Below are 26,581 nucleotides of genomic sequence, written 5' to 3'. Positions count from 1 at the left end.
CCATCTCTTCCCATCTCTTCCCATCTCTTCCCATCTCTTCCCATCTCTTCCCATCTCTTCCCATCTCTTCCCATCTCTTCCCATCTCTTCCCTACCTTCCCTACCTTCCCTCCTATCTCTTATCTGTACTACCCTTCGTTCTTGACAAGGCTGATTACTAACGAAGTCCTCTATAGCTACCATCACCATCACCGTCACTGTCACCATCACCACCATACCCCATCCTATCCCTTCTCTACCTTGTTCATCTCTAGTCACCTCTACCACCATAAACATGGGCGTCGTTCTGTCGGTCTTCTGTCGAGTACGCAGCGCCATCTTCGCGAAGATGTTTCGGCTCGTCAAGGGCGAAAAGACGCGCGGATTCTTCAAATCACGCCACGCCAGCCAGTACGATACGCCTGGCCACTCTTTTCCTGCCGGCTTTTTCCCACCAGAAGAGCCGTCGGCATCCATTCTCAAGACCCCGCGCGGAACGGCGGAGAAAAAAGCCGACATGATGCGTCGGCCAGTCGTTTGGGAGCAGCCGCTGCCAAAACCCGACTTTGTCTGTCTGACGCCAATTCCGCCGGCCGTCGTACGGGCGCGCCCAAGCGGCCTCGAGCCTCGAGATAGAGTGGGTACCACTCTCCCAGATGGGCCGTTGATCCCTCCGTGCTGACGAGCGATGAACCACTGCCGACTGATCACTCTGATTGCCGGGCCCTTCGGTCTGTCCAGACCTACGGTCGACTAGGACAGACGAAGATTTGCCGGCCAGAGGCTAGACGGGCAGTTGAGACATCGCCAGCACCGTGCCGACTTGGAATGATACGACATCTCCCTCCTTTGACGTCCATCACCAACCACCTCAACAACCACCACGGCGGGTTCTTCACCCCGGCCGAGCGGCAGGAGATCTGCACCCGGTACCTGCACCAAGGATACCTCGTCAAGGACGACGAAAACGGGTGCCGGCGCGCGAAACAGAACGGCCATCATCCCTTTCTGCCCGCCTTGTCCGGGTTCTGCTGCCCCGTGGACCGGTGTGTGGCCTACACCACCCCGAAAACGGTCCAATTTAAGATGTGTCGCCGTGACACGACCTTGAAACCTCAGCCGTGCACGGTTTCGTACCTGTGGGGGGAACCGAAGCACCTGTTTGTCGTGTTGGAAGACGGGGACGCCAACGCCGCCGAGAGCTAGATGGCCCGACAGCGCGACCAGCCTCTGGAGCAGGCCCGCCAGGCGTTGAAGGCCGAACTCGCTCGCCGTCGGCCTTTCCCGATATCGAACTTCTCGACTTGGATTGGCAAGCCTTGTTGAGGCATTCCCGGCACCAGAGGACGACTTTGTTCTGGAAATTTTCTTTTCTTGGTTTTCTGCATGGGCATTTGGGCACTGTGCATCGTGCATTGAGGCTTGGGCATTGGCATGTTTTGTTTTATCACTTTTAAAAAAAGAAGGAAAATGAGAAACCCCACAAAAAACGTGAAGAGCAGAAATCAAACAAAAGAATGTGTCTTGGTTGTTTGTTTGCCCTGAGATACCCTCGAGATGCCTTCGAGAGATGCCGTGGCGGAGTCTTGGGATTGTGTTGAATTCATTGTCATTGCCATTCGGAAGAGAGAGGATTGTCACGCTTACCATCAGACCAAGCTATACAAGAGAGCGAGAGAGCGAGCGAGGGAGGGCAGACCCTATCACCATCATCACTACACCAAGCTATACGAGAGACCGAGAGAGCAGATACTAGATCCTATAACCATCACTACCCGCCATTACTATCACCACCATGTTCATTTCTATCGCCGCACACTCCTTGATGTATACACACTTCGACGCTCTTTGGTCCTTGGAAATACCATTGCGGCTCAACCTCTTCAAGTTCAGACACACATCAAGGCCTGGAAACGGTTCACTGTTATTCCCTCTACATAAAAGTCATCTCAACACAATCTATGACCCCTCAACTTACAAGGATGCTTGCATATTGACACATGCTGTTTTTTACTGGAGAATATCTATATCCCAAAATTTCTACGATAAACCAGACAAAGTCACACGTTGAAAGTGACTCATTTTTTCATCATCTCTCAAAGCCTTGTGCTTGGAGTTGGAGAAGAAAAAGTGACAGATGGGAAGATTTAGGCCGGAAAGGTGTCTGGAACATAAACCTACAGGTATGTTCTCCTGCACATGCACCCTTCCTTCCTCCGCGCGGACTCGGTGCAACCGCAGTTGTCACTAGCTGCCTAATTTCGGTGTAGGCACTGTGCTTTGATGCCTTAGGTGGCCCTCGCATCCTCGCTATTTCGCCCTTCGCGACATTGATTCTCAGACTCTCATTCCTTTCCAATCTCGCATACGCCCCTTTAATTCCGCTGTACCACCTCATCGGCTTAACTGACGTGACATACTTCCCCTATTGAAACTTGCAGCCTCTCCTTTGTTCTATCGGCGGCCTACAATCCTTGACCTCCACTCGCTTCCGTTCATCAGCCACCACGCTGTTGCATCCCCTCAATTCGACGGAAATGAACATAGCTCTTGAGATGAGAACGATAGGATGAGCTACTTCGAAGAGGCAAAGAAGGAGGATTATAGGCATAGTCCCGAACCTCGACACAGAAAGATGTGCATAGCGCCGGACGGGATCCTTGGAACAGAGACCTATCACTCTGAGTTGATCAATTTTCTTTTGGGCCATGTTGCCTGGGATCTTTACGGTACATGGAGTATCGCCCACAGAGCATAAAGGAAGCTTCTATTCAATACATGGCTTACACAGGCAGACGAATCATTCTCTGTACAGTAATACTGTTACAATATCCTGCGTTTGCCAGGACTTACTCTCCCGAGGCCTCCACTAGAATACAGCCTTTTCAACCTCGCCTCCTTCTTGCAGGCTCATCCGACAAAGACACGACAAACCTCCATTGCGGTGATTGATGTCAAGTACTGTATATCTTTGATGAGCAACGAAGGAGTCAAAATTTCAGTACCACAATCTCCATTCGTTCGTTTTGTCCGATTAACCACCGTTCATCACCGGCGATCCGTCCCATTGCGGCTACTTCTTTAGTCAACCCCCCTGCCAGCGTAACCCATTCGAGCTCGCAATCTTCTTCTTTCTGCCCTCTGACAATGCCTCCTGTCTCCGTCTTCATCCTGATCACGAATTGGTTTTGCACGTTCATTCCGGAGATACATGTTTCCACCAGACTCAGTCTGACGCCGGCCTCGGCATCAACGACATCCATTACCGGTAGGAACCATTTTTCGCCGTCCTCGATGTCGGCGCTCTCCATAGTACAATGGCCGCGATAGGGTGGGAGTCCTCCATCCCACTCCCTGTATAGCCGAGGGCCCTGCCCAAGGAAAGGGAAGGTGGTGGTTTTCGCACACCATAATCTCTCCGCAGGGTCGAAATATCCCTGTCCAGCCACGGCAATATTTTCTCGCACAGTGAGCGAGAGAGATTCAGAGTCAAGGTGAAGAGACATGAGCGCGATACTAGCGTGTTGCCTTATACCGACAAACTCCATGTCCGTGAACGAGAACTTCGAGACGATATGTGGACCCTCTTTCTCTGGTGGCCGGGACCTTCCTGATGGATCAGCAGACGGTTGATACGACGATGGTGTTGAGATATCCCAGACAGAGAGTGATTCAATTGGCATCTCCTCATCGCCGGTGTACATGCTTCGATTGGGCTGCCAGAAGTAGACCGCGTAGTGAGCAGAAGTGTGAGTTGAAAAGAACCGGTCGTGGTAGTTGGGCGGCAGACCAAGGAAGTGCATCTTCCACTCAGAACGCCAGTCAACGGTCCAGGAAGTCTGGTCTTTTCCGCGATGGACATCGAAGCAACTTGCAAAGTGTCGATTAACCTGCTCCATGGCGTTGAGGTTGTGAAAGGGATCCCTTTCGGCCCATTCGATGATCATTGTCCGCTCCTTGAGCCGAATATTGCGAATGATCTTACTGCGAATATCAAACGGAACGGGACATCTCTCGCCTGTAGCTATGTCCAACAGAGCCAGAATTTGGGGGAAGCGAATGTGTCCGTCCTTGCTACACTGAGAAGGTGCATATACTAGGAGACCGTCGTCGTATGACCATAAGGTAGGCCTGAACAAGAACGGTTTTGAGCCCATCCTGTTGAGATGCATGGTGGCAGTCTCGTAATACAGCCGACCTCCGGGCTGACTTTCATGATAGTCCCATTGCCCAACAGGGAACCAATCGCCTAATTGTTCCAGCGCGGCCATAGGGTATCTAGACACCTTTCTGGCAGTGCCTTTGGTGAGACTGAGGTAGCGCGAGGCGACAGTGAGGAGTATACTTTGCCAGTCGATATCACAGCCCGGCAGAGGGCGAAAAAGCAGCGCCCCTGGAGACAGCTCCCGGACTTCTTTAGTCCGTGGGTGGTGCTGCAATACGAGGCGGATGTATTCAGGTTTGGTGCATGTGGCACGCCATGATTTGGATACGCGTTGGCAGCTAACAAGATCCCATGCAGCTAGGTCTTTCAACACCAGCAGGAATAAATCCTCGGGAAGGTCAGGGACAGACATCGGCACCGAGGAAGGTGTTGAGAGGGTGGAGATTTCGTCAATCTTGGGGTCCGGCATGTTGGATCGGTGAACATTTCACTGAGATGGTGGTCGGGGGACTGGATCGAGACAATATCACAATATTCAAGCAACGCATGGAAGCGCTCAGCAGAGACAGGGAGGCCGGAAGGGAGGCAGTCTAGGTGTAATCCAGGTGCTCTACCTGACAAGGGGCTTGGGGACTGTCATCGAAGCAGGCCATGTGTTTGTTTCCGGATCTCTCTGCTTTGGCTCTGGCGAGGACTGGAGACTGAAACTGTAGGTCCGACGGGGGTTGGATGCGGTGGTTGACCATCTATCCCGAGAAGTCGAGGTCCGTCACGTGCCTCAGATCTTCATGTCACCAATATCACGTGCCCGATAACGGATGGTACGGAGTAGGTACGTATCTTATCGTGATAAGAGAGTGGGCCACGTGCCGCCACAGTCACGTTTCCCTCGGGCAACTCGCACGCGAATCTGATCAGCAGAGCGCGGGGAGGAGGGAAAAAAATTGTTCTGTCCCATTTTTCCCTGTCCCGTCGGACTTTAGTTGTCCAAGGGCGCAGTCTAATCCATCGGTCGCCTACGTTGGAAATCAGTTGTCCAATTACACGTACCATCATACCGGCGGTCTTGTTCCTTTTTGGGTTTGGCTTCGCCGTGGCCTTCCTTTTGCACCTGTTGCCGTCCTGTCCTTGCCCCCGCCGTGGTGACTCAAGTTACGAGTACCTGTCTTCTGTCTTCCTCTCTCTGTTTTCTTTTTGGACTCTCGCCCATATTCTATCTACACCTTCGTCCTCAAGATCCTTGACTACAACATGGTGATGAACGACAACGGCACCATGTCGAACACTACTCTGCCCACCTCATCCGCCGCCAATGGCACACCGTCCGTCCCCACGTTCGCCGTCAAAGCCGGGCTTGCACAGATGCTCAAGGGCGGCGTGATCATGGACGTGGTCAACGCCGAACAAGCTCGTATTGCCGAAGAAGCTGGTGCTTGCGCAGTGATGGCTCTCGAGCGCGTACCCGCCGACATCAGAAAAGATGGTGGCGTGGCCCGCATGTCGGACCCCCACCTCATCAAGGAAATCCAAGCCGCCGTCACGATCCCAGTCATGGCAAAGGCCCGTATCGGGCACTTCGTCGAGTGCCAGATTCTCGAAGCCCTGGGAATTGACTATATTGACGAAAGCGAAGTCCTTACACCGGCGGATGACACGTATCATGTGGAAAAGAGCGGATTCAGAGTGCCCTTTGTTTGCGGGTGTCGGAACCTGGGCGAGGCACTGCGCCGGATTGCGGAGGGCGCCGCCATGATCAGAACAAAAGGGGAAGCTGGCACAGGCGATGTTGTCGAGGCCGTTAAGCACATGCGCACGGTCAAGCAGGACATTTCTCGCGCACAAGCCGCTCTAGCCGAGGGCGAGGGTGCCCTCAGAGCGCTAGCGAGGGAAATCGGCTGTGACGCGGTTTTGCTGAAGCAGACCGCCGAGCTGGGAAGACTCCCCGTGGTCAACTTCGCCGCCGGAGGTATCGCCACGCCGGCCGATGCGGCGCTGATGATGCAGCTCGGCTGCGACGGTGTGTTTGTCGGCAGTGGCATCTTCAAATCCGGCAACGCCGCCAAGCGAGCAAAGGCCATTGTCCAGGCCACCACTCACTACCAAGATGCAAAGGTGCTGGCGCAGTGTAGCGAGGGTTTGGGTGAGGCTATGGTGGGCATCAACTGCGGCACCATGGCTCCTACTGAGAAGATGGCCGGTAGGGGCTGGTAGTCCTGGTGCGTTCTGCATGTCGAATTGACCATTTCATCATGGACATATGGAGCTAGGGGAAGCGTTTGCTTCGAAATGCCGCCCGAAAAAAGGATGCATGAAAGGCGTGAAAGGGGCAAGAGGGGAAAGGACACCCACAAGACAAAATGGCATAGGCATAGGCATAGGCTGGGGTTGGCGTTCTTATGCTCAGTCTTGGATTTCAAGTCTAGTTGATTGTAGATAGACTAACACGCTTGGATCCTTGGGATGATCCGTGTGATCCAACGGTCGGTCTGCTTCCGCATTTCTTGTCTAAATGACTAGTTCTTCCAGGACAGCCTCCATTTCACCCCTGTCAAGTGGAATGCTCAACACCTCCGTCCCACTGGCGTCCCGTCGACTCGTGATCATTTGATGATCGTGGAATTCCTTCAGTAGAAACTGAAAGTTCATGCTGCTCGAACAGATGAACTCTTCCGACGCCTTTTGATAGAGTGTCCTGTACTCGACGCCGACTTGCTCGGCCGTTTCGGGCTTGGTGGCAGCGTGTTTCGAGAATGGCGGATTGCGCAGTCCTGGTGTATTCTCGTCGTGGTCATAATCGTCGTAGTGATCACCGTCATGTTGGTTCACCACATCCCCAGTCCCGGTCGTGGTAAATCCGTTCTCGTCAGATAACATACCCAAAATCTCACAGATCAGCAACCGATACAAGTTCCTCGCGTTCTCCGGTAATGATTTCAGTACGAACCCGATCCCCTCCTTCCCGCCGGAACGCAATCGCTTACGGCCCAGAAGCTCATGCACTTCGTCCACGACACTGATTTCGGCAGTATACGGAGCGAACGTTGTACAATCGTGGAACACGAATCGGAATCGGTCGAGTAAGGTCGAGTTCCAGAGGCTCGGGAATGTCGGCGTATCTGCGGTCGCGATGAACTTGATTTGAGGATGTGCTGCGAGGCGGGCCAGCAGGGACTGGGTAGTTGGGCGCCGGAGCGGTGGTGCGTCGATTGAGTTAATGAGAAGGACTATTTCTAGTTCACCATGGCCTCTCCTGTCACCGCTGCTTCCGCCCGAGCTGGCCGGACGGTAATGGGTGAGAAGTGAGAGTAAAGCATCAAGCATTTCGTGAGGCTGGCCAACTAGACGTAGACGCTTGTGACGGTTCTGGAGGGGTTGGAGGGTTCCCTCGTCGTCGTCTCTTTCCCCATTGTAGTCTTCGTCGGTGTCCGGGGCGTTGCTAACTGCCGCAGCGATCGTGTTCAGGATCCCTCGCACATTCAATTTTGGCGTGTATCCATTGACCACAATGATGCGTGGAGAACAAGGAGAAGACGATACCGCAGTGTCATCATGATTTACTCCTCGCTGCGGCTGCTTGTACAGCCACTCCGCGAATTTGTTCGTAAGTCCTCTCTTACTCCCATAACCGTACAGACACAAGCCGAAGCCTTGGTCAAGCTCGAACGACCATTGCGCGAAGGAACGAGCGTGGAGTTTCATCAACTGCGCCCTGTCCCGCTCATGTCTGTCTGTGTGTCGCTGGATCTGCTCGAAATATTCGTCGTGATTGAGCAGCTTGACCAAGGAGAATCTATTGTTGGAGATCTGTGGTGGACCAGCGCGGTTCTGGAAGAAATACCGCTCCTCAGGAGCAATGTCGCCTTCTGGTGTGGGAGATCTTTTGTTCTTTGCGCCTTTGGGCCGTCCGCGCTTTCCAGGTGTCTTGATCGGTGTGGTGGTGGCAGCTTCATCTGCCTTGTTAACGGTCTGCTCGATAGTGTCTTCTTCTCCATTTATGGCCCCGTCGGCATCAGCATACACATCCACCTCATCTTGTCCCTCCTCATCGTCAGCGCCGAGAATTTCCCTTGCCAGAGCAAACTCCCCATCCCAGTCGTCCTCCACCTGCGTTTCGGCCAAGGCTCGTGCACTTTTCCTCTTTGCTGATCGATCTGCCTTGGACCTGGAAGGTGTCGACTGGGACGGCGTGTTTGTAGCGACTGTGGGTTTGGTTCTCCTTGGAGTCGAAAACAGTGTCCGACCATTCGCTCTGGGCGTGGGACTGCTTCCATCTGCCTGCTCCTCTTCCTCTTGAAGCGCATCTGCAGCGCGATTTCTCTTGACCTTGGATGGAGTCTGTGGCTTCTTCGGCGTATCATCTTTCGTCGACCCTATGGCGTCGTACTCGTCATTATCATTGTGTACTCCTCCTGCAGTGGTTGATTTGGTGCTTGTTCTCCGCCGGCGCTTCGAAGGGGTCTCGCTGACTTCAAGGGATGGCTCTGGCGCCTTCCTCTTGGCCATTGTCAAGCTGCACGGGGGGGATATCGTCAGCCCATTGAGCAGCTATGAGTATGCAGCGGGTAGCAATGATTTCGTGCCAGTAGCAACAAGCATAACAACAACAGTGGCACCTGTGATGATGGTTTCCCAACTGCCCGACGACGCGATCTGATGACAAGTTTCGTGTTCTGTTTCCTCTCCGCAAATCGGACCCGCCGATTGGCTGCGGGCTTCACCGCAAAGCTTTCTTCTTTTATCACACCGACGTTGGAAGTACTTGAAGTGACTCACTCATGAGAATATTTGCTCAGGCACTTGAAGCATTCATTATGGATGTCCCAGTATAAGAGAGCCGCTTCCAGTGTTCCACCCCGCGCAATATATCGCCGCTCCTGATATCTCCTCCGTATTAGCTTCTTCCAATCGAACGAGCGATCGCGCTGGGCAACTGAGCTCTTCACAACCGTCACACAGACTTGCTACTGCTGAGGCACAGGGCCAACAGTTTGATATCGATTCGGATCACTGAAAAAGAATAGCCGTGCCAAAGAAACCGTCCTACGCATCGACGTGGTGTACAAGGGTACAATATTGGGAATAATACTCAGTTTGTTGGAAATCAGGCGACGGTGACCATGGCCAACTCGTCCATTGCTCCCGCCCGGTCCTTCATCCGTAGTTGCATCCGTCACTACTCAGCTCCAGTCGACTCGTCTATCCCAGCTTCCAAAACAAAATATGTTCCCACGTCAGGCACTTACCCTAAGGGGTTCAAAGTCAGCGGAACGCATGTGGGAGTGAAACCAGCCAATAAATCCCAACCTGATCTAGCATTCATTGTCTCTGATCGCCCAGCCTTCGGCGCCGCCGTATTCACCACGAACAAATTCCAGGCAGCTCCTGTCCAAGTGAGTCGGGCTGTCCTTGAGAAGCGAGGCGGGGTTGGACTCCGGAGTATCATCGTGAACTCTGGGTGCGCCAATGCTGTGACGGGCGTGGGTGGGCTGGAAGACGCAAATGCTATGGCCGAGACGGCCACCGCCCAGTTCCGGCAGCAGTCCTCTGAACCCGATGACAATCTCGGCCCTAACAGCCTGGTCATGTCTACAGGAGTGATCGGACAACGCCTACCGATCCAGAAAATCCTCTCCAAAGTTCCTGCGGCCTACACCAACCTCGACGACTCACACAACGCGTGGCTGACGACTGCAAAAGCCATCTGCACTACGGACACGTTTCCCAAGCTTCTCTCTACCACATTCAAGCTCCCGTCCACGCACCATCAAGGAATCGAGTACCGACTCGCGGGAATGACGAAAGGCGCAGGCATGATCCACCCGAATATGGCAACGCTGCTGGGCATTCTGTGCACCGACGCACCCATCGGTGCAGGTGCACTGAAATCATTACTTACGAATGCAGTGAACCAGTCGTTCAATTGCATTTCGATCGACGGCGACACGTCGACAAACGACACGGTCGCCATCCTAGCGAACGGCGCGGCTGCCACGGATCCCAACATTCCTCGCATTTCTGAGGAAGAATCTTCAAGCGCAGACTACCAAGCCATGTCCGCGATATTGACAGAATTCTCGCAGCGTCTTGCGCAGCTAGTCGTCCGCGACGGTGAGGGGGCGACAAAGTTTGTTCAGGTCACTGTCCGCCACGCGCCAACCCAGCACGACGCCAGGGCCATTGCCTCAACTATAGCTCGCTCCCCGCTCGTCAAGACCGCGTTGTACGGCAAGGATGCCAACTGGGGCCGCATCCTCTGCGCAATCGGCTATACACCTGACATCTCCCCGGATGCCGTCATCCCGTCCAAGACAAACGTCAGCTTCATTCCGGCGCAGAGCTCAAAGTCTAAGCACGAGGGTGTTCTCAAGTTGCTGGTCGATGGCGAGCCTGAGGCCGTCGACGAAGAGCGGGCCTCACGCTTGCTGGAAGATGAAGATCTTCATATCGAGGTTGACCTCGGCACTGGCAATGAGGAGGCTAACTATTGGTTCTGCGACTTCAGCCATGAATACGTCACTATCAATGGAGACTATAGGACGTGATCGAGTTGTATAGACGGAGACAAGGGTACATGATGGACTAATATTCCATGAAGACGAGATGTTGTATGGGATGACGAGACATTGTATGGCATGACCCACTGACACTGACCGGTGACGAGATGTAGATAGTCCTTGGGAGACACAACAACATCCCTGTATCTATACACGTCAAGACAAGGCTGTGTCTCGTTGAGGGAGTGATGGAATGACCTGCAGGCATGACGTCTTAAATCTTTGCTATCTGAGTCTTGTCTGCAAAATCAAAAAGTACAGAGTTTTTCGAGATAGCAGCTGTACATTCAGGTCCCTCGCCAAAGGGTGACAATCCCATGCTATGCTGAAAAGGCACACTTTTTGATTCCTGATCCACCCTCTTTCCTTTGATAGAGTACCCCTGTTCTATATGCCGAACTGCGACCATATGTTCCAACACATTAGATCTAAGCAATTAGACCTTTGAGATTGCCGCCGAAATCGCCCTCTTTGGCCGCAATCTCAAAGTAGCCGTAGATGATGGTGACAGCCAACAAGATACCAGTTCCGCTTCCCAAGGCTCCAAGCATGTCGCTGGCCACGGAGAGAGCACCAATGCAAGCACCACCGAACGCCGCGGCAGTAGGGATGACGCGCTTCAACTCCTTATACATGCTCTGTTCACGATGGCCAGCCATGACAAGACCCTGTTCCTTGAGTGTTTTTGCAACATCACGTGGGGCAGAACCGGACACCTCGATCCAAGTCTTGGAGAAAACCGCGCACGTCACAATGATGAATGTGATGTAGATGACCGTGTGGATGGGATCAACGAGGGCATCGCGGAAACTGAGTGGAGGAGACATGTAGTAAGCGATGCCACCGGAAGCAAAGAGTTGGGAAGATCCTTCTCTTGAGTCCCAAGTGCCGATCAATTTGACCAAGAGGTTGTCCGAGAATCGAGTGTAAAGCATCTGACTGATCATGAAGATGTTGGACGCTAGAGCCGATTGCAGCATGATTGGCATGTTGGAGGTGTAGAAGAGGCGCACCGGATACGATCCGCGCATGCCACGCTGGCGCGACGATTTGACGGGGATCTCGACGCGGAACCCCTGAAGGTAGATGACAGCAGCGAAAACGGCCAAAGTTGCAAGAAGGTTCATGATGTTGGGAAGGTGTTGTCGGTAGAAGGCTTCACGCAGAGCGCGAGTTTTGTCTGGCCAAGTAACGAGCAGATGGAAAAGAGCAATGACTGCGCCTTCGAACTCCTTGCCACGACCGGTATCGATGGTGGTTGGGGAGAACGCCTTCCACACAATGGACTCGCAAATGTTTGTTGCGATGAACAGTGAGATACCGGATCCAAGACCATAACCCTTTTGTAGCAACTCATCGAGGAGAATGACGACCAAACCTGCAATGACCAGCTGGACGATTAAGAGGAGACAGATGCCGGCCCCGAGATCGCTTGGTTGGCCATAGAGACCGGTGAGGACGAAGACACAGGCTTGGCCAAAAGAAAGGATAATGGCAAATAGCTTTTGCGCGGTTTGATAGAGCTCGCGATCGGCCTTCAGATTCAGATCGACATCGATGAGGTGAGTGCCGGCAAGAAGCTAAAACAATCGCGTCAGCTTCGGATACATCAACATAGTTGTCATGTTGCTGTACCTGGAAGACCATTCCCGAAGAGATAATAGGTGTCGTCCCCAACTCCATCAGCGTTCCCCTGTTACTGGCCAGCATCATACGCAGCCAGTAGATGGGATCCGAAGTGTCAGATGAGACGATGCCATAGAGAGGCATCTGGCTCATGACTAAGAAGATGAGCAGCGTGCACTATTCCGACTGTCAGTCTCGTGTTGTCCTCTGGCAGCGTTGTGCGCTGTGTTCTCTTACTCCTGTCCACATCAACTTCTGGTTGAAGGGCACCTTGGACTCCGGTGCTGCCACCTCTGGGAGGAGGGGCGTGAAGGGTTTGATGAGGTCGAGGAAACGGACTTCGTCACTGTTAGCATTTGGGAAGACGGGCCAAAACCGCGGAGGGGTGTTGACGCACGACCGCTCATGGTTGCTGCGAGGCTTGCGCAGGATCGAAAAGGTTACAAGATACCCTGATAATCGCAGGGAGGGCGAATCGGAGGGCGAAAGGGAAGGAGAGGAGGAGAAGGGCCTGCTTGAGAATCAGAAATAAGAAATGAGGGAGCGATAGAACAGAAGTGACCCCTTAAAGCTATGGGCTTGGAGCACGGTGGGAGCATTTCACCAACCGTGAGGACACTGTGACAACTGCGCAGTTTGCCAAGAACCATGACGGCCAGCTCAGCCCATTTGGGACAAGGTACCATGCCGTTTTATGGGAGCCCCAAATAGGGCAGGTAGGGCGACACATGCCTGGCCAGGCTGAGGCCTCCTTTTCCGAGGACAAATGCTATATGCACTATGCACCTACAATTACAGCTTTGATCCATGGTACACTTTCACGCCCACGTGTTGTATTTCTATTATATCGCCTACACTATCATGTCACCGAAGCATCCGTCCGCCTTTGACCCCAGGAACATCAGTTTACTCCCAAACCACAGGGACCTAGTAGGTAGCCACTCAAGCACCGTCGTCAATCATACAGTCGACATACAAAATCCCATCCGTCCAGTATACACACCTGTCAGGAAACCCCATTTGGCAATACCTGAGCATATATCGGCCTTCAAAAGAGGATCGAACTACCCCTGATCGACACCATACAATCTGCAGGCTCTCCATCGGATGGCCCTGCCTCAGATCCGTCCTCCGTGATCCAACTTGAGCCGTCTTGACCCTCGAGGCCCTCACTTTGGACAGCGCCATGTGACGCCTGGTGTCGTTTTGGAAGAGGCAATGGAGCCATCGGCGTCACTTCAGCTACAGGATCAGCTTTCTGCTTCCCTTCGCCTTCTGTGTTGCCCTCCTCTTTGGGCAAAACCCATGCCACAAATCTTGCCCATAGATCAACAACCTCAATATTTCGAGGCTTGACACCTGACCTAACTGGCAGTACTCCTGTGAGCTGGTCAATCACGTAGTCCTGGCCCGCGATTATGGCTTCTCTGTCCTCCGGGGATAGCTGCGAATAAGCTGGCTGGTATGGGATTTCGAGGGGTTCGACCAGCAACTCATGCTGGAAACGTTCTCGCAAGGCTTCAACCTGCGCCCGGTACCAATCACGTTCTGTACCCAGCTCCGCAACCCCGGCCAGCTCCTCCGCGAGCAGCCATCGAAACGTTCTCAATTCGGATTCCGCACGATATTTGACCTCGTGGAATTGTTCACAACGGTGCATGAGCGCGTCGTGCACGTCGGAGTATTGCTTCAGCTGCCTCTCGTGTTGCTTGTTGATAAGCTGCGCAGTGTCCCCAAAAGCTTGTTCCAGACATTGTGCTTTCCACTGCTGCGCTTCATGTTCCCGGTCACTGAGTTCATGTTTCAACCTCTCTAGCTCTTGCTGGGAGCTGTGCAGCTGGTCAGTCAGCTGGAAGTTTTGCGCATCTTGACGAATGTTCTCTTCTTGAAGTTCATTTGCTCGCTGGTTGAGGGCCTCGATTTCGTTGTTATGCTCCCGCTTGAGCTTCAGAGCTGTGGCCTCAAGTTCGGATACAAGATCAGCCTTGGCCTTTAATTCTCTGCCCACACTTTGCTCGTGGAAAACAGACTCTTCAAGGAGCACTTTCAGGCCAGGGACTTCCTCAACTCTGTCTTGCATCTTCACAATTCCAGGGATCGTTTGCATCCAGTTGTCGAGTTTCGTCATCCAGATTTCGAAAATCGATGAGAGTCTTGCTGCCTTGTCTTTCAGCAAGTCATTGCTTTCGCGGAGCTCCGCGTGCTCCTTCTCGGAGTGCTCTGCTGCTTCGTGCAATTCTTGATTGACCTCCGCGGCAGCAGCAAGTCGTGCCTGCGATATTTCGAAAGCCTGTCGAAGGTCCCGAAGTTCATTCGGCTTCAGCTGGTTACTATTGATTTCTTCCGCTTCCTCCACCGGATTCTCGACCCATTTTGCCGTCACATCCTGCAAGAGTGATTGGACCCGCACTTCCAGTTCCTGAACACGGTTCTCTGCTTTGTTCTTCAGCCCAACAACATGGCTCATTTGTTGTTCTAGTCCCTCGATTGCGTCTCGTGTTTGTTCGAGCCTCTCACGCAGCTCCTGGACCTCGGCGTTATGTTGCTGGGAGCTCATGTTGGCCATTGCTTCTAGGTATGCCACTTGCTGGGCCATGTTGTCTCTTTCAGCCGTAGCAGTATTAGCCATTGTGTAAAAGTGTTGCGTGCGATGGAATTGAGCCTGAGCTTCCTGTCGGGCTCTGTCTCGTTCAGCAATCAGCTCTTCGGTCCCCACACCAATACTGTTCCGAGCCACTTGCAATTCGTGGAGGGCAGCTACTGCACTCGTATTTGCCTTGATGAGCTCTCTGTCTTTCGTAGCAAGTTGTTGCCTCGTTGTCTGCAACTGCTCAGAGGAGGCATCCTGTTCCGCCTCAAACATATCACGCTCCTTTTGGAGGGTTTGAAGCTGCTTTTGAAGTTTTGCAACTTCATTTTCTCGATCAAGCAGCTGCAGCCGAAGACCCTGGTTGAGGTTATCTCGATAGTCTAGGCTGTCCTGCAGCCGTTGCAGCTCCTCTGCCTGGCTATCAAGTGGAGTGGCCTGATCGGCTGGAGCGATGCTGGCATGCACATGGAAATGAAGCTGATGATTATAAGAATCTGCAACCGGGGTGCTATCGAACATGGATCTACCGACCGCTGTTTGCAGAGACGTTGGTGGGCAAGGAGATCCTGAGCCGGTTTGCGAACATTGTAGATGGGTGTTCTGTTCTTCGAAGACAGAGTCAAGCGGAACCTGGTCTTGGGATTTCGCGCAAGAATTGCCCACTTCAGTGGGAGTTAATGGGGTTGAACATCGTTCAACCTCTCCAGAGCTTGAGGTTCTTTCAGATGACTGGCTGCTGTTGATGCTGATGCGATTTTCAGTGTGCTCAGCGCTAACGTCGAACCCTAGGGTGGGGGCACGGTTTCCCTGGTGTCGCTTGTTCTGGCCTGAGAATATGTCTGACGCTGCACCGGCACCTAGCACGGCATATGCAGCGTTCGAGACCCATACGATTGGTTCTTCAACCGTGGAGAGCAAGTCCTCATGCTCTTGCTGTTCGATAGAAAAGGGTGAAGCTCTGTTTGATTCTGGGATGTTCTCCGTCTCCAGATCACCAGGAGCTTCTACAGCGAAACTTTCGGTTGACGCCGACCCCGATGCAGACTCAGTTTGGCTGACTACATGGTGGTTAGTAGGATTTCAGTATCGATCTTGAATAGAAACTTGCCTAGTTTACAAACTTCCCCGGCTATCTCCACCGGCTGTTGTCGGAGTACTCGGAGATTGGACGGAATCTTTGATATTTTGGGAGAAGTGATGAAGGGAGACGTCCTCGCATGGATTTGTTCGAGAGCCTGCTTGCCCGACAAGTGCCCTTTGTTGCCCTGTTTAAGGAAGGGAACCGCTTTGCTCAACCTCCGCCTAAGTAGTGATTTCTTCACTGGAGAGGGTGTAGCCAACGTGCCTCGAGCAAAAGCATTTACATCGACCTGGCCTGTAGTCGACCCCAGTGCTTGCTTGACACGGAGCTGTGGAGGGATTGGGTGTTCGTCGTTAGAAGAGGAGGAAGAGTTGCTGGTCTGGGTATTGGTGGCAGGGCTTTTATAGCTGGCGTTGACTAAGACCTTAAGCTGAACATTGATCAGATGATGAGGCCGTGATGAGGAGCTGGGACACCACTTACTGCATCCTGGACCTTGCCAATCTTGCTTCTGAACCCTTTGAAACCCATCTTGATGTTCCAAGGATGTTGAGAGTTTGTTCTGGAAATTGATGTTGATGTCAGAGTAGAATGACCTTGCTGGATACTTGAGGGTTGGTGTTGATGAAAGAGGAATTAGAGGAGCTCGAGTGTAAGGAAGTATTGTGCTGATTGAAGAAGTCGAACTTGTTTGAGCGCTGAAGATGATGGAGAAAAGTAGAGGAAAGAGAAAGATCGCGTGGTGCAGGTATTCAAATATCAACAGTTGGGATAGTCACCAGTCGCTGCTTAATCACGAGTATTCACATCTTTGTTGTCTGGCGAACATCTTGGCTGAAGATACAGTCGACTTCACTGTTCCGGACCTGGCTCCACAGGAAGCCCAGCAGGAGTAGGGGGCCAAGCACACTGCACCTGAACTTGCTCACACTGCTTACCGTGACACACGAGGCAGTCGACTTCACTCTCGCCCATTTTGCTTCATCTAGTGAGATCTTCTATTCACGTCAGGTCAGTGGTCGAGCCAATCTGATTATTCACTTCCCTGTTCAGGCACCAGGATAGTAAACATGTTCGCCAAGCAACAACATTTTGATAGACTCGACCTTTATCCCACTGCCTGTGCAGTTCTATCTATATCTGTGTTCCCATACCAACATAGGACCCTAGGTAGTAGGATGTTCTGACGAGAACTTGGCCGATGAATCTCCACTGGATTAGCATGATATTGGACCCGAAAACAGATCAAGGCCAGAGATTGTGGCCTATGATACAAGGAACGGCCCCCAGCGAGCAGTTTCAGAGGTGACGATATGACTTCAACCGCTCTCAGAGCTTTTATGGCGAGCGTCTGAAACATCCGCACGAGATGGAGAGAGATATTGTTCTCCATGCCAGAAGCCGTAACAATCTGAGTGCTGTCAAGGCGCTCTCAGCCGTACGCGTAGGCGTACTGTCGAATTGGTACGCTCACGTTTACTGATAACTAGCCTATAGCTTTCTGGTTGTGGCATGATAGGGGGTACTCCGTCTGGAACAATCTGTAGCTCAAGGGATCGGTTCATGTTCTCTCATCAGGAGAACTGTAGCTTGAGAAAGTAGATGACAGCGCAGTGGTGGATGCTTGATGAAGAGGATCGTACCGCACTCCTCTAAGGAATGTTGTAGAATTTGACGCAATGGAATCCATGGTTGCCCAACTTCTATCGTGGCAGTAAAGCTGAAAAGTAGAGCGAAGCAAACAGATTAATAAAGGTACATTTTCTCTTTGAATAGCCCCACAAACTGCACTCAGAGCAAGGGCTCCCAACGTGGCCAGAAGGATATGCACTCCCTTTCATGGACAATATATTCATATCAGAGGAATTTTGGCGGCACTGCTAGTGTAGCCACTGGTATCCTGGTCAGCAGAATGCGCGACTGTCTGGCCAGGATAGACTCGACTGCGACGGGAAGTAAGCCATCATGAAGGCTTGTAGATGTCGATTAGGTATTAGGGGCAAGTGACAGGACAACAAACAGAATGAGTGAGTGCTTGGTCCTTGAGGAAGCGTGGAGACAGGTATTCCGTGATAAATAGGTTGCCTCCTGCTGCTATAAACTACTAGGAGTTTAACCTCAGGAGTCTGAACGGCCTAAGGAACCCATACTGTGCATGATATTGCGGCGGGATATATTTCTGAAAACGGACTAGCTCACATCCTGACCCCTTTTCTGGACTATTTGGGCGAGCCCACCTCAGTCTGACCAAACTGCGCCCTCTGGAGCATTGTGGCAGAGCCCTGAGCAAGTATGGCTTCCCCAGCTGTGTCTGCTGTGGCCGAGACACGCGAGAATGCTACGCTCAGAGCGACGATAGAGAAGACCACCGCATCCTCCAGTGAGATGCCAACCCAGAGACCCCCACAAAAACAACCTCGCTGCTCCCGTAATTCGCCGCGCAGCTCTCACAATGGCCTCCGCGACAGATATCATCACATACATCGGAGTGCCCCTCGCGGTACTGGGGGTTCTGCCAATTCTTTACACGTTCATGTTTGCCATTTTGACCAAACGCCGAATCCGCGACTCACTCATCCATCATGGTCATCGACCAGTCAACAACGCCAATCCTCAGCATGGCTTCACCATTCGAACTTCTCCCATGACCAATCTGATCGAAGTGGAACTCCCAAAGTATACTATAGCACCGCTGGAAAGGAACGACCAGAACTACTGGAAGACCACGAATGAAGGTCAAATGAGGGAAGAGGAGCACCACAGACTGCTTGACCGGACGGAGAGCACATTGAGCATGATTGAGGAAGGTCGGGTGCGAGGATTTCTTCGCGGCGGCAGTTGGAGAGCTTTCCACTGGAAAAGATTGGTCGTTGGCCGCAAGCTGTACAGAATACAATATGAGGACGAACTGCGAGAACCACCTGCTGAAATTGATTTTTCGGACCTTGTGCATCTTCTGCTCGATTGGGGGGCAGTGCCAGACTCCATGGGATGGGAGAAGCTGAAATCAGGCGGTCTGTGGACACCGTCTGGAACAATTCTGCTGAGAAAACCGGACGACGACGTTGGAGAGCCTCGGAAACACATCGACTGGGTTCTAAGAACAAGTATGCCGGACGAAAGCGACGGGATTCTCAGTCTGTCGGTCAAATGGTCTGCAGATATTAGCTCCGTTGCGGATCATAGAGGGGCTGCAAGTCTTCCGCCCGGCTGGGGGCGACTTAATCAGCCACCATTGTTGGAAACGAGCGAAAAGGTGCCCAAAGAGAAACAAGACTTGCCGGCAAGAATCGACCAGTTGAAAGCCGCGGACAAGTACAGCGTAGATAGTTCGAGCTTCCGCTTCCGCGCAGAAGATAACCGGGTGCAGAGAGTCTTTTGGGAGCAGAAAAACCTCGAGACTGGCTTCGTTTGCGACCCGTTTCGCACGATCCAGCAATCCACGGCCGCACTCTGGTTCACGTGTGCAGCATCGGCGGTCCTTTCGCGGAAAACTTCCAGTGGCGGCCTCTGGGCTTTCGACATCCCCTCGGACGTACAATCATTTGTGCGCAAGGATTCGGTCCCATGCGGCGTCATGGTGATCATGGGCCTGATGGATGAGACTGACGCGCCACATTGGTCGTCTGAAAACGCAGATGCTGCTCGATTCGAGACGACGAACATGGCGCAACGACACCTCCAGCGATTCCAGGCTCGCCAGGCAGCTGAGAGGCTGGAAGCTACTATGCCGCCGGAACAAGCTAGACTGCACAAGATGAACCGTGAGACTGCAGAACGACACGCCGCACATGACGATATGATGGCAGAGTTCGCTGCGAGATCAGAGCGGGACGAGCGCAGGATGCAGGATGCGATTGCTAGTCCGAGGATGAGCACCAAGGCCGTGGCGGAAGCATGTTTGGCATGGCTGATTGAACAAGGCCAGATCGGTCGCGAGTGGACTCTTGACCAGCTGGCCGAGGCGGTCTTGTACCTGATGGTGGTCGACCAGAGTCAAAGCGACGAAGGCGAAGCGCGCAAGATCACCAAGATACTAGAAGAGTGGATGGCCTGGACCACGGCGGGTGGGATGAAAAAGGTGCAGGTCAAACTGCTATGTGAGAACAAATCTGCTTTCTGCTTTGCCGCGGCGCTCGCCGCAGTGGTTTATGAGTCCACCAACTCGCCCGTTGGGAGGAGCAAAGCTGGTGCTGATATGCTAGAGTGTTTGAGGCTATGGAGGAAAGTGAGATTGGGATGATGTACGTAGAATGTTGATGACTGCGATGTTGATGTAGCACCATGACTGAAACTATGTCTGCTCTACCTGCTTGCTGCGTACCTAATGCTACAGACTCGCAGTGACCACGTCTTTTAGCTTGGGAGAATTCAACGGCGTACCTGCGTTGAGAGACATTACATTGATGATGGTGGCTGACTTGATAGAGATCCTCGTAGGAAATAACATAGAGACTCGTAGACAGCATGTACTAAAGTATAATGTATTAGAGCGTAAACCCTCCCCAAGCCTTCCTACTAAGCACCTATATACTGTATATTAGGACTAATAATAGTCCTACGAGTCGTAGTCTGCGAGAAACGTACTCCCTACTCGACAGAGCAACGCACCTCCGTATACTACGTACTTTGCTTCGCTTAGTAGGATTATAGAAACATCAGTCCCCCTTTTCACTTTATTGATGAACTGCTGTAACGTCGCTGGCGGGCAGACTGTAGCGGATTGTGTAAGGGGAAGCTCAATCGCTCAATTCGGTTGATCCGTCCCTCCGGATCACGTACAAAGTTCGCATCATTTCGTGAATGCGAAACCACAAGTTCTGGAGCTTGTCCGCAGCCATCAGGCCGACTTGTAATGGAGTTTTCAGTTGTTGTAGTTGCTCAACATGTCCTTCTCCTCGTTCTATGTCGGCCGCTGCTGAATCGACTTGCGCAGCCAGCTTAGTCCACATTGCCAGTGTCTCGATTGGGCTCAACTCGTATAGACGACCCAATTGGCGTACAATGAATTGGTTTCCGAACTGTTCCCACATTTGTTGTATGGAGTGGCTGTCTCTGTCAGGTTCGTCTGCTGCACTAGCTGGTGCATCAATTTGGAGAGACGTAGCTGATACCTGAGGCATATTGGCTTGCTGGGCCCTGGTGGCGGCCTTGTCTGGATGGGGCCTCGTTATGGAGAAGCCGTCGGTATACCAGCCAAATTCGACTGTATATGTCGTTTTCGAAGAGTTGTGCGCCGAAAAAGGCGCCTTCTTCTTCATGGTGTTCAGCCGGTACACCTGATAGAAGAAGAAGGCCTCGTGATCAAGCCTCTCCCAGTCTGAGTAGTCCTTGTTCAGTGCAAGCTCAAACTTTGTCTCTCCTTTGGTGGAACCTGCTAAAATCGCAGCTTGTATCTTGGATAGTTGCTGCGCACGCCCGAGGCGACCCTTTGCGTCACGATACTTTGTAAGATGGGATAATAGCAGTCCCCAGTACGGAGCAAACTTCTTGTTGCAGTTTTACCCTGATCTTCCAACCCAGATCCTCGTCTCTCTCTGTGTTCGTGGCCCAGGCCAAGGAGGCTGTTGGCATATCGGGTCGAGAATCAGAATGGCGAAAAAAGCCTTCCTTCCCATTGATCGAATGACAGTCATCCTGAAGGTAGTTGCAATAGGCTCGAAGGTACTGCTCCATAATTTGATTGGAATTTTCAGATTGTCCGTCGGTTTCAGGGTGGGAAGCGCTTGAGAATCGCCCACGAAGTGAGGATCAGTCGGACTGATTTGCCCCAGCATATCGTAAGCCACTTGGGCTAGCTGCTGGTGGGTGGGAGGCATCGTAATGTGACGCTCTGAGGAAGACGATGGTAGTTGAAACCAGGAACTGAGGTACATGTGTGATATATATCTAAGTGTGATAGATCTTTGAAAACTAGGTTGGAGAGGCAGAGCGATATTTATGCTCTTCCCTCTGAGTCACCAATCTCACAGTAGTCATCACCGTGAAATGATAACAGTAACAATAGCACTGAAGTGATTCAACTATGGTTAATGTGCAATACATGTTGAAGAGTTTGCTATCTGGGCCAAGCGTGGCAGCTGTTACTCTGGCTGGAGGAGGTGGAAAACAAGACCTAATTATAGGTAAGGTAGCATTTTCTCGGTTTCAAGCTCCTACCATGTACTCCATAGTTTGGGTTTGTGTTAATGGAGCACATTGAATGAGTCTCTGAAAGGCCCCGGGGAAGGGAATGGAAGAAGGCTAAGGTCCCAGTATACGCTTCACCTCTACCACCAGCTCTTGGTCTCTCAATATAGGCCATGAAGAACCTGTAGCATACGCACATGGCAACGCACATCACATGCAGAGCGGTCTACCTTGGTGCCACGTAAGTAATATGGGTATACAAGGTAGAGAGTGGATTACAACGGTGTATCTAGAATAATCTAGCGTTATCATTTAGATTTGGCAAATTCTCCCTAACAATTCCCACACAGGATTCCCAGACAGCATCAGTGGTTTAGTGGTAAAATCCATGCTTGCCAAGACCTCTTCGGAGTCAAAGCCTAGTTGCATGGGCCCCGCGTTCGATTCGCGGCTGATGCATGCCTCTACATTTTCTTTTTGGCCATTTTAACTTTTGCTTTTTGATTTACCTTCAGAATACCTGAGATTGATGAATCTAAATAGTTTCTTGGCCCTATTTAGGAGGGTCTGCGTTGCTGGTACAGAAGCATTATCGTGCGTTGAGACACCTAGGGGTACGCATATTTTAAATATACCCCGTTGGCTCGTTCATACTAATCGCATAGTCGACTTAACATGGGTTGAATCCAGGATACTACTGTCTCCAACTACTACGAGTACTCCGTACATGGTACCCAACTATTGCATGATCATCCTGCCTGGGGCCCATGCAACTTGACTTTGACTCCGAAGAGGTCTTGGCAACTGGCAAGCATGGATCTGGACTTGAATTAATTAGAGACGTAGTATCCGTACATAAGGTATGTAGGCACTAAAAGGCCATTCAACACGACACCACACCAGCGCTTTCCCAAATTCAAACACCAAACACCAAACACCAAACAGAACCAGCCCATCATGCTCGTCCTAGAATACTCTTCATTACAGCCCTCAGCTTGTCTTCACAGTCGTCCCTGAGCTGCATCGAGCGCCACGCAATGAATCTGTCAGGCCGGACAAGGACGCAGCCGTCTTCCTCGACTTCTCTTCTTCGCTCCCTATATAGATGCTGGTTAGTCACGGGTCTCGCTTCTTCTCGACTCCGGTGTAGATGTAGGTCAAACTCACCAATCCCGGTACACATCCACCCATTCTTGACCCCAACCAATGCTTTCGCCTTTGATTGAAACCCCGAGCTCGTGCCCGACCTTTTGTGCGGCTTCGATCCATTTCTCACCGCCGATACCGGTGATGAGGCAGAAGCGTCCGTGGCCGGCGAGATCGATGGTCGAGACATGATCCTTGATGGGCATGGTTTTGTTCAGCCAGACATGTGGCAGCCGGTGCCCCGGGTATGTGCTGATTTTGTGGTGCAAGACGGCGTCCTCGGGCCACTCCGGTTTCGGCCGGCCGGCCTTGACCTCGTCGTCGACGTAAACAGCAGCCGATTCATACCTGTGGTTCATTTCGACGCCGATGCCGTGGAACTCCTGGCTGGTCGCCTCAACGGCGGCATTGAGTCTCTTTCTCCTCTCTCGAGCCTCGGGTGAGACGGACTTGAGGCTGTTGAAAATCTTCATCCTCTTTTCCACCGTCTCCTCCAGCAGACCCATCTCTTTCCACACCGGGGCGTGATCACGAATACCTTGGTTTGCACGAGTAACCAAACCGTAGCCTACGGGCTGGCGTTCCTGGCTGAAGCTCTCGAGCACAGCAGGCGAGGCAAGTCCCTGAGAGACGTACTTTATTTTCCACGCCAAGTTGAAAGCATCCTGGACGCAAGAGTTCGAGCCCAGGCCATTGAATGGGGGATGTCGGTGTACTGCGTCGCCTAGACAGAAAATGTTTCCGTCGGAATAATACTCGGCCACAATCTCGTTGATGTTCCATTTGGAAATATCCAGGATCTCAAGTGGAATGTCGTCGCGACCGACAATCTCCTTGCACCTCTGGAGGTATTGCTCGTGAGTTGGCTCCTTCCATTCTGTGCCGGGCTTCGGGAAGAGAATAAACATCCACCTGTCCCGGGTTAGCGACGTCCAAGTGTAAGATCAGTCTGGGATCTCTCTGCGGGGTCACTCACTCATTCCACGGCTTGACCATTCGGATCAGACCACTCCAGGCAAAGTCGGGATATTCTTTCTCAGGCTGGAAGACCCAGTGCAGATTACCCTTCCGGGCTTCAACGAAGTCACTTAGATCAACCTTCACCAGCACATTTATCGCCAAACCCTGGCCCGGCTTCTTGTGCAAGGGGATCTTCAACTCTCTCAGGACTTGACTTCTGGCGCCATCGCAGCCGAATAGGTAGGTTGACCGGATCAAGTACTCGGTCTGAGTCAGCCCGTCCCGAACCCGACTGAGGATCTTCCCGTCCTCTTCTTTCTTGAAATCGATAATGCTGGTTCGGAACCGCACATCCCACCCTTGGGCGGAAGCTCTCTGGACTAAAATGGGCTCGAACACTGTCTGAGGCAGATCCACATGGTGACAGGGACTGGCGCCGTCATACTCGCCTCGCCGCTTGGGGTCATTGCCCCACGAGTAGATCCGGGCATACTCTTCACCGGTCATGTCGTGACACCAGCGGGTGTGGATCATACAGTCGCCATCAACGGCTTCGGTGAGACACGTCTGCTCCAGATCGATGTCCCTCAGGCATTCGAGCGCGGCAGGATTGGTGATATGCGCTCGAGGAGTTTGGGCTGTTGTCGGGGCTGCGGCAATCATGATACCCGTCATCGAGTATGGTGGGTGGGAGAGAAAACATGCCAACGAGGCGCCAGCGGGACCCGCGCCGACAATCAGAAGAGGCGTCTCGATCACTGGAGAGGTGACCTTGGGCACACCGTTGGTGGCTGGTGAATGCGACATGGCTGTGCTGGTCTTCCGAAGGGTATATCAACAACGAGACGCGATAGTGATAGTCAGAAGAAGCCGAGAGCTGTGAAGACGAATGCAGCAAGAAGGACCAAGATACAGCGAGGATGGAAGAGTATTATCTTATTGTCCTTTCATGTATCCCGCGCACCGTATACTCCGTACTCTGTATGTCATACGAACATTGGACAAACGTGGCGTCGGAAAAACCCCCTCTTCCCCAGACCCAATATTCCAAGCATCGTATCCTCCTGTCCAGTGTCCGCAATCCAGCCCCCATGGCCTTACAGAGTAGCCTTAAGCCCCCAAACCCACCAATCGCGATCCCGTGCAGTGTCGATGCCAGGGGTTCTCAGGATGTGAGAATTAACCCGAAGACGACGCGTGCGGAGTCCGTCGACGCACTGGGCTGCTGAGGGCCGGATCTGGACCGCGGGGGTCTTTTGGGTTTTTTTTGGGGGAGGCTCCCCAGCGGAGCGATCGAGGCGGCTAACGAATGGACGGGAGCAACAGCACCGGGGGTAATCGCGGTGCCTCTTCGTCGGTGGTCGGTGGTCAGTGACACTGCAGAAATTGCTTGCTAGAGATCCTCGGAGGCCGTGGAGCGTCGAGCGTGGAACATGGGACATGGCACACGGACCGTAGAATACTGTAGTAGTGGGCGGGGACTCAGGAGGGTTCGGGTGGTGCGAGCAGTGTTGTACTCGTACGTTTTGACAGTATTACAGAGTATGTAAGGTACTCCGTACCTAGGTGCTCTGTACAGCAGGGATGGAGTCTTGGCGGAAATTTACTATATTAGGAAATAAATACCTACTAAATTTCCTAAAGGGTTTTTTTAATATCCTAACTTATATAATTTAGCGTCTTTTTTATAACGCTATTTAGCGCTAAATACACTAAAATAGCGCTAAATTATATAATCTTATATAAAAAGTACGCTACTAGCGCGCTAATATAGAGCTAAAATATACCTTAATATTCTTAAATAACTTATATAATTATCTTGATAAGGCGGTAGTAAATAAGTTAATATATATTAGGATTAACGAGACTATCCTATAACGTATAAAGATAACTAAAATACGTCTTCGACTATCGCTATAGAAGCGCGTACGCGAAGAGTAAGAGAAAATATAGAAATAGATTAAAGATAATATTATCGTAGAGTAGTTTATCGTACTCGTTATAGAGAGAATAGTAATAGAGAAGACGAGTTTAGTATAAAATATACTAAAACGAGTTTCTTAGACTACTAGTAGAACTATAGTAATAGACGCTATAAAACGTTATATATATATATTTTATAGAAAGCGCTATAGTATATTATACTACTTAGAATATACTATACGTTAATACTTAGGATACGCATTATAGTAGTACTTAGGATATATCGTATAGTAGTACTTAACTACTACTAATCGATTAATTATTTAGTTATATAATATATAACGCGTAAGGACGTAGTACGTGATAGCGAGGTATTAACGAGGTTAACGAGGTTGACGAGGTTGACGAGGTTGAGAGGTTAAGAGGTT

The 26,581-nt window shown here is 51.7% G+C and overlaps 8 protein-coding genes across 8 annotated transcripts; 4 read left to right on the top strand and 4 right to left on the bottom strand.

The window, feature by feature from the left end:
- Positions 1 to 274: 274 nt before the first annotated feature.
- Positions 275 to 1,185, top strand: A1O3_04555 (uncharacterized protein; the record flags this gene model as incomplete). Its single annotated transcript, XM_007734683.1, has 2 exons — positions 275 to 616; positions 721 to 1,185. 2 exons carry the CDS (start codon positions 275 to 277, stop codon positions 1,183 to 1,185), a joined length of 807 nt encoding a protein of 268 aa, XP_007732873.1.
- Positions 1,186 to 2,969: 1,784 nt separating this feature from the next.
- A1O3_04554 (uncharacterized protein) lies at positions 2,970 to 4,613 on the bottom strand (the record flags this gene model as incomplete). The annotated part of the gene is made up of 1 exon (XM_007734682.1): positions 2,970 to 4,613. One exon carries the CDS (start codon positions 4,611 to 4,613, stop codon positions 2,970 to 2,972), a length of 1,644 nt encoding a protein of 547 aa, XP_007732872.1.
- Positions 4,614 to 5,395: 782 nt separating this feature from the next.
- Positions 5,396 to 6,355, top strand: A1O3_04553 (pyridoxine biosynthesis protein PDX1; the record flags this gene model as incomplete). Its single annotated transcript, XM_007734681.1, has 1 exon — positions 5,396 to 6,355. One exon carries the CDS (start codon positions 5,396 to 5,398, stop codon positions 6,353 to 6,355), a length of 960 nt encoding a protein of 319 aa, XP_007732871.1.
- A 294-nt stretch (positions 6,356 to 6,649) lies between these two features.
- Positions 6,650 to 8,647, bottom strand: A1O3_04552 (uncharacterized protein; the record flags this gene model as incomplete). The annotated part of the gene is made up of 1 exon (XM_007734680.1): positions 6,650 to 8,647. One exon carries the CDS (start codon positions 8,645 to 8,647, stop codon positions 6,650 to 6,652), a length of 1,998 nt encoding a protein of 665 aa, XP_007732870.1.
- A 614-nt stretch (positions 8,648 to 9,261) lies between these two features.
- On the top strand, positions 9,262 to 10,686 carry A1O3_04551 (arginine biosynthesis ArgJ, mitochondrial; the record flags this gene model as incomplete). Its single annotated transcript, XM_007734679.1, has 1 exon — positions 9,262 to 10,686. The coding sequence occupies one exon, from the start codon at positions 9,262 to 9,264 to the stop codon at positions 10,684 to 10,686; it is 1,425 nt and encodes a 474-aa protein (XP_007732869.1).
- Positions 10,687 to 11,126: 440 nt separating this feature from the next.
- A1O3_04550 (uncharacterized protein) lies at positions 11,127 to 16,526 on the bottom strand (the record flags this gene model as incomplete). The annotated part of the gene is made up of 6 exons (XM_007734678.1): positions 11,127 to 12,278; positions 12,334 to 12,501; positions 12,562 to 12,662; positions 13,411 to 15,972; positions 16,032 to 16,425; positions 16,479 to 16,526. 6 exons carry the CDS (start codon positions 16,524 to 16,526, stop codon positions 11,127 to 11,129), a joined length of 4,425 nt encoding a protein of 1,474 aa, XP_007732868.1.
- A 1,921-nt stretch (positions 16,527 to 18,447) lies between these two features.
- A1O3_04549 (uncharacterized protein) lies at positions 18,448 to 20,238 on the top strand (the record flags this gene model as incomplete). The annotated part of the gene is made up of 1 exon (XM_007734677.1): positions 18,448 to 20,238. The coding sequence occupies one exon, from the start codon at positions 18,448 to 18,450 to the stop codon at positions 20,236 to 20,238; it is 1,791 nt and encodes a 596-aa protein (XP_007732867.1).
- Positions 20,239 to 23,079: 2,841 nt separating this feature from the next.
- Positions 23,080 to 25,037, bottom strand: A1O3_04547 (uncharacterized protein; the record flags this gene model as incomplete). Its single annotated transcript, XM_007734676.1, has 3 exons — positions 23,080 to 23,221; positions 23,292 to 24,182; positions 24,247 to 25,037. 3 exons carry the CDS (start codon positions 25,035 to 25,037, stop codon positions 23,080 to 23,082), a joined length of 1,824 nt encoding a protein of 607 aa, XP_007732866.1.
- Between the last annotated feature and the right edge of the window lie 1,544 nt (positions 25,038 to 26,581).

Source organism: Capronia epimyces (genome assembly GCF_000585565.1).
Source record: "Capronia epimyces CBS 606.96 chromosome Unknown aczIQ-supercont1.3, whole genome shotgun sequence".
In the NCBI taxonomy this organism is placed as follows: domain Eukaryota; kingdom Fungi; phylum Ascomycota; class Eurotiomycetes; order Chaetothyriales; family Herpotrichiellaceae; genus Capronia; species Capronia epimyces.
This window is presented reverse-complemented; position numbering and strand designations above follow the sequence as displayed.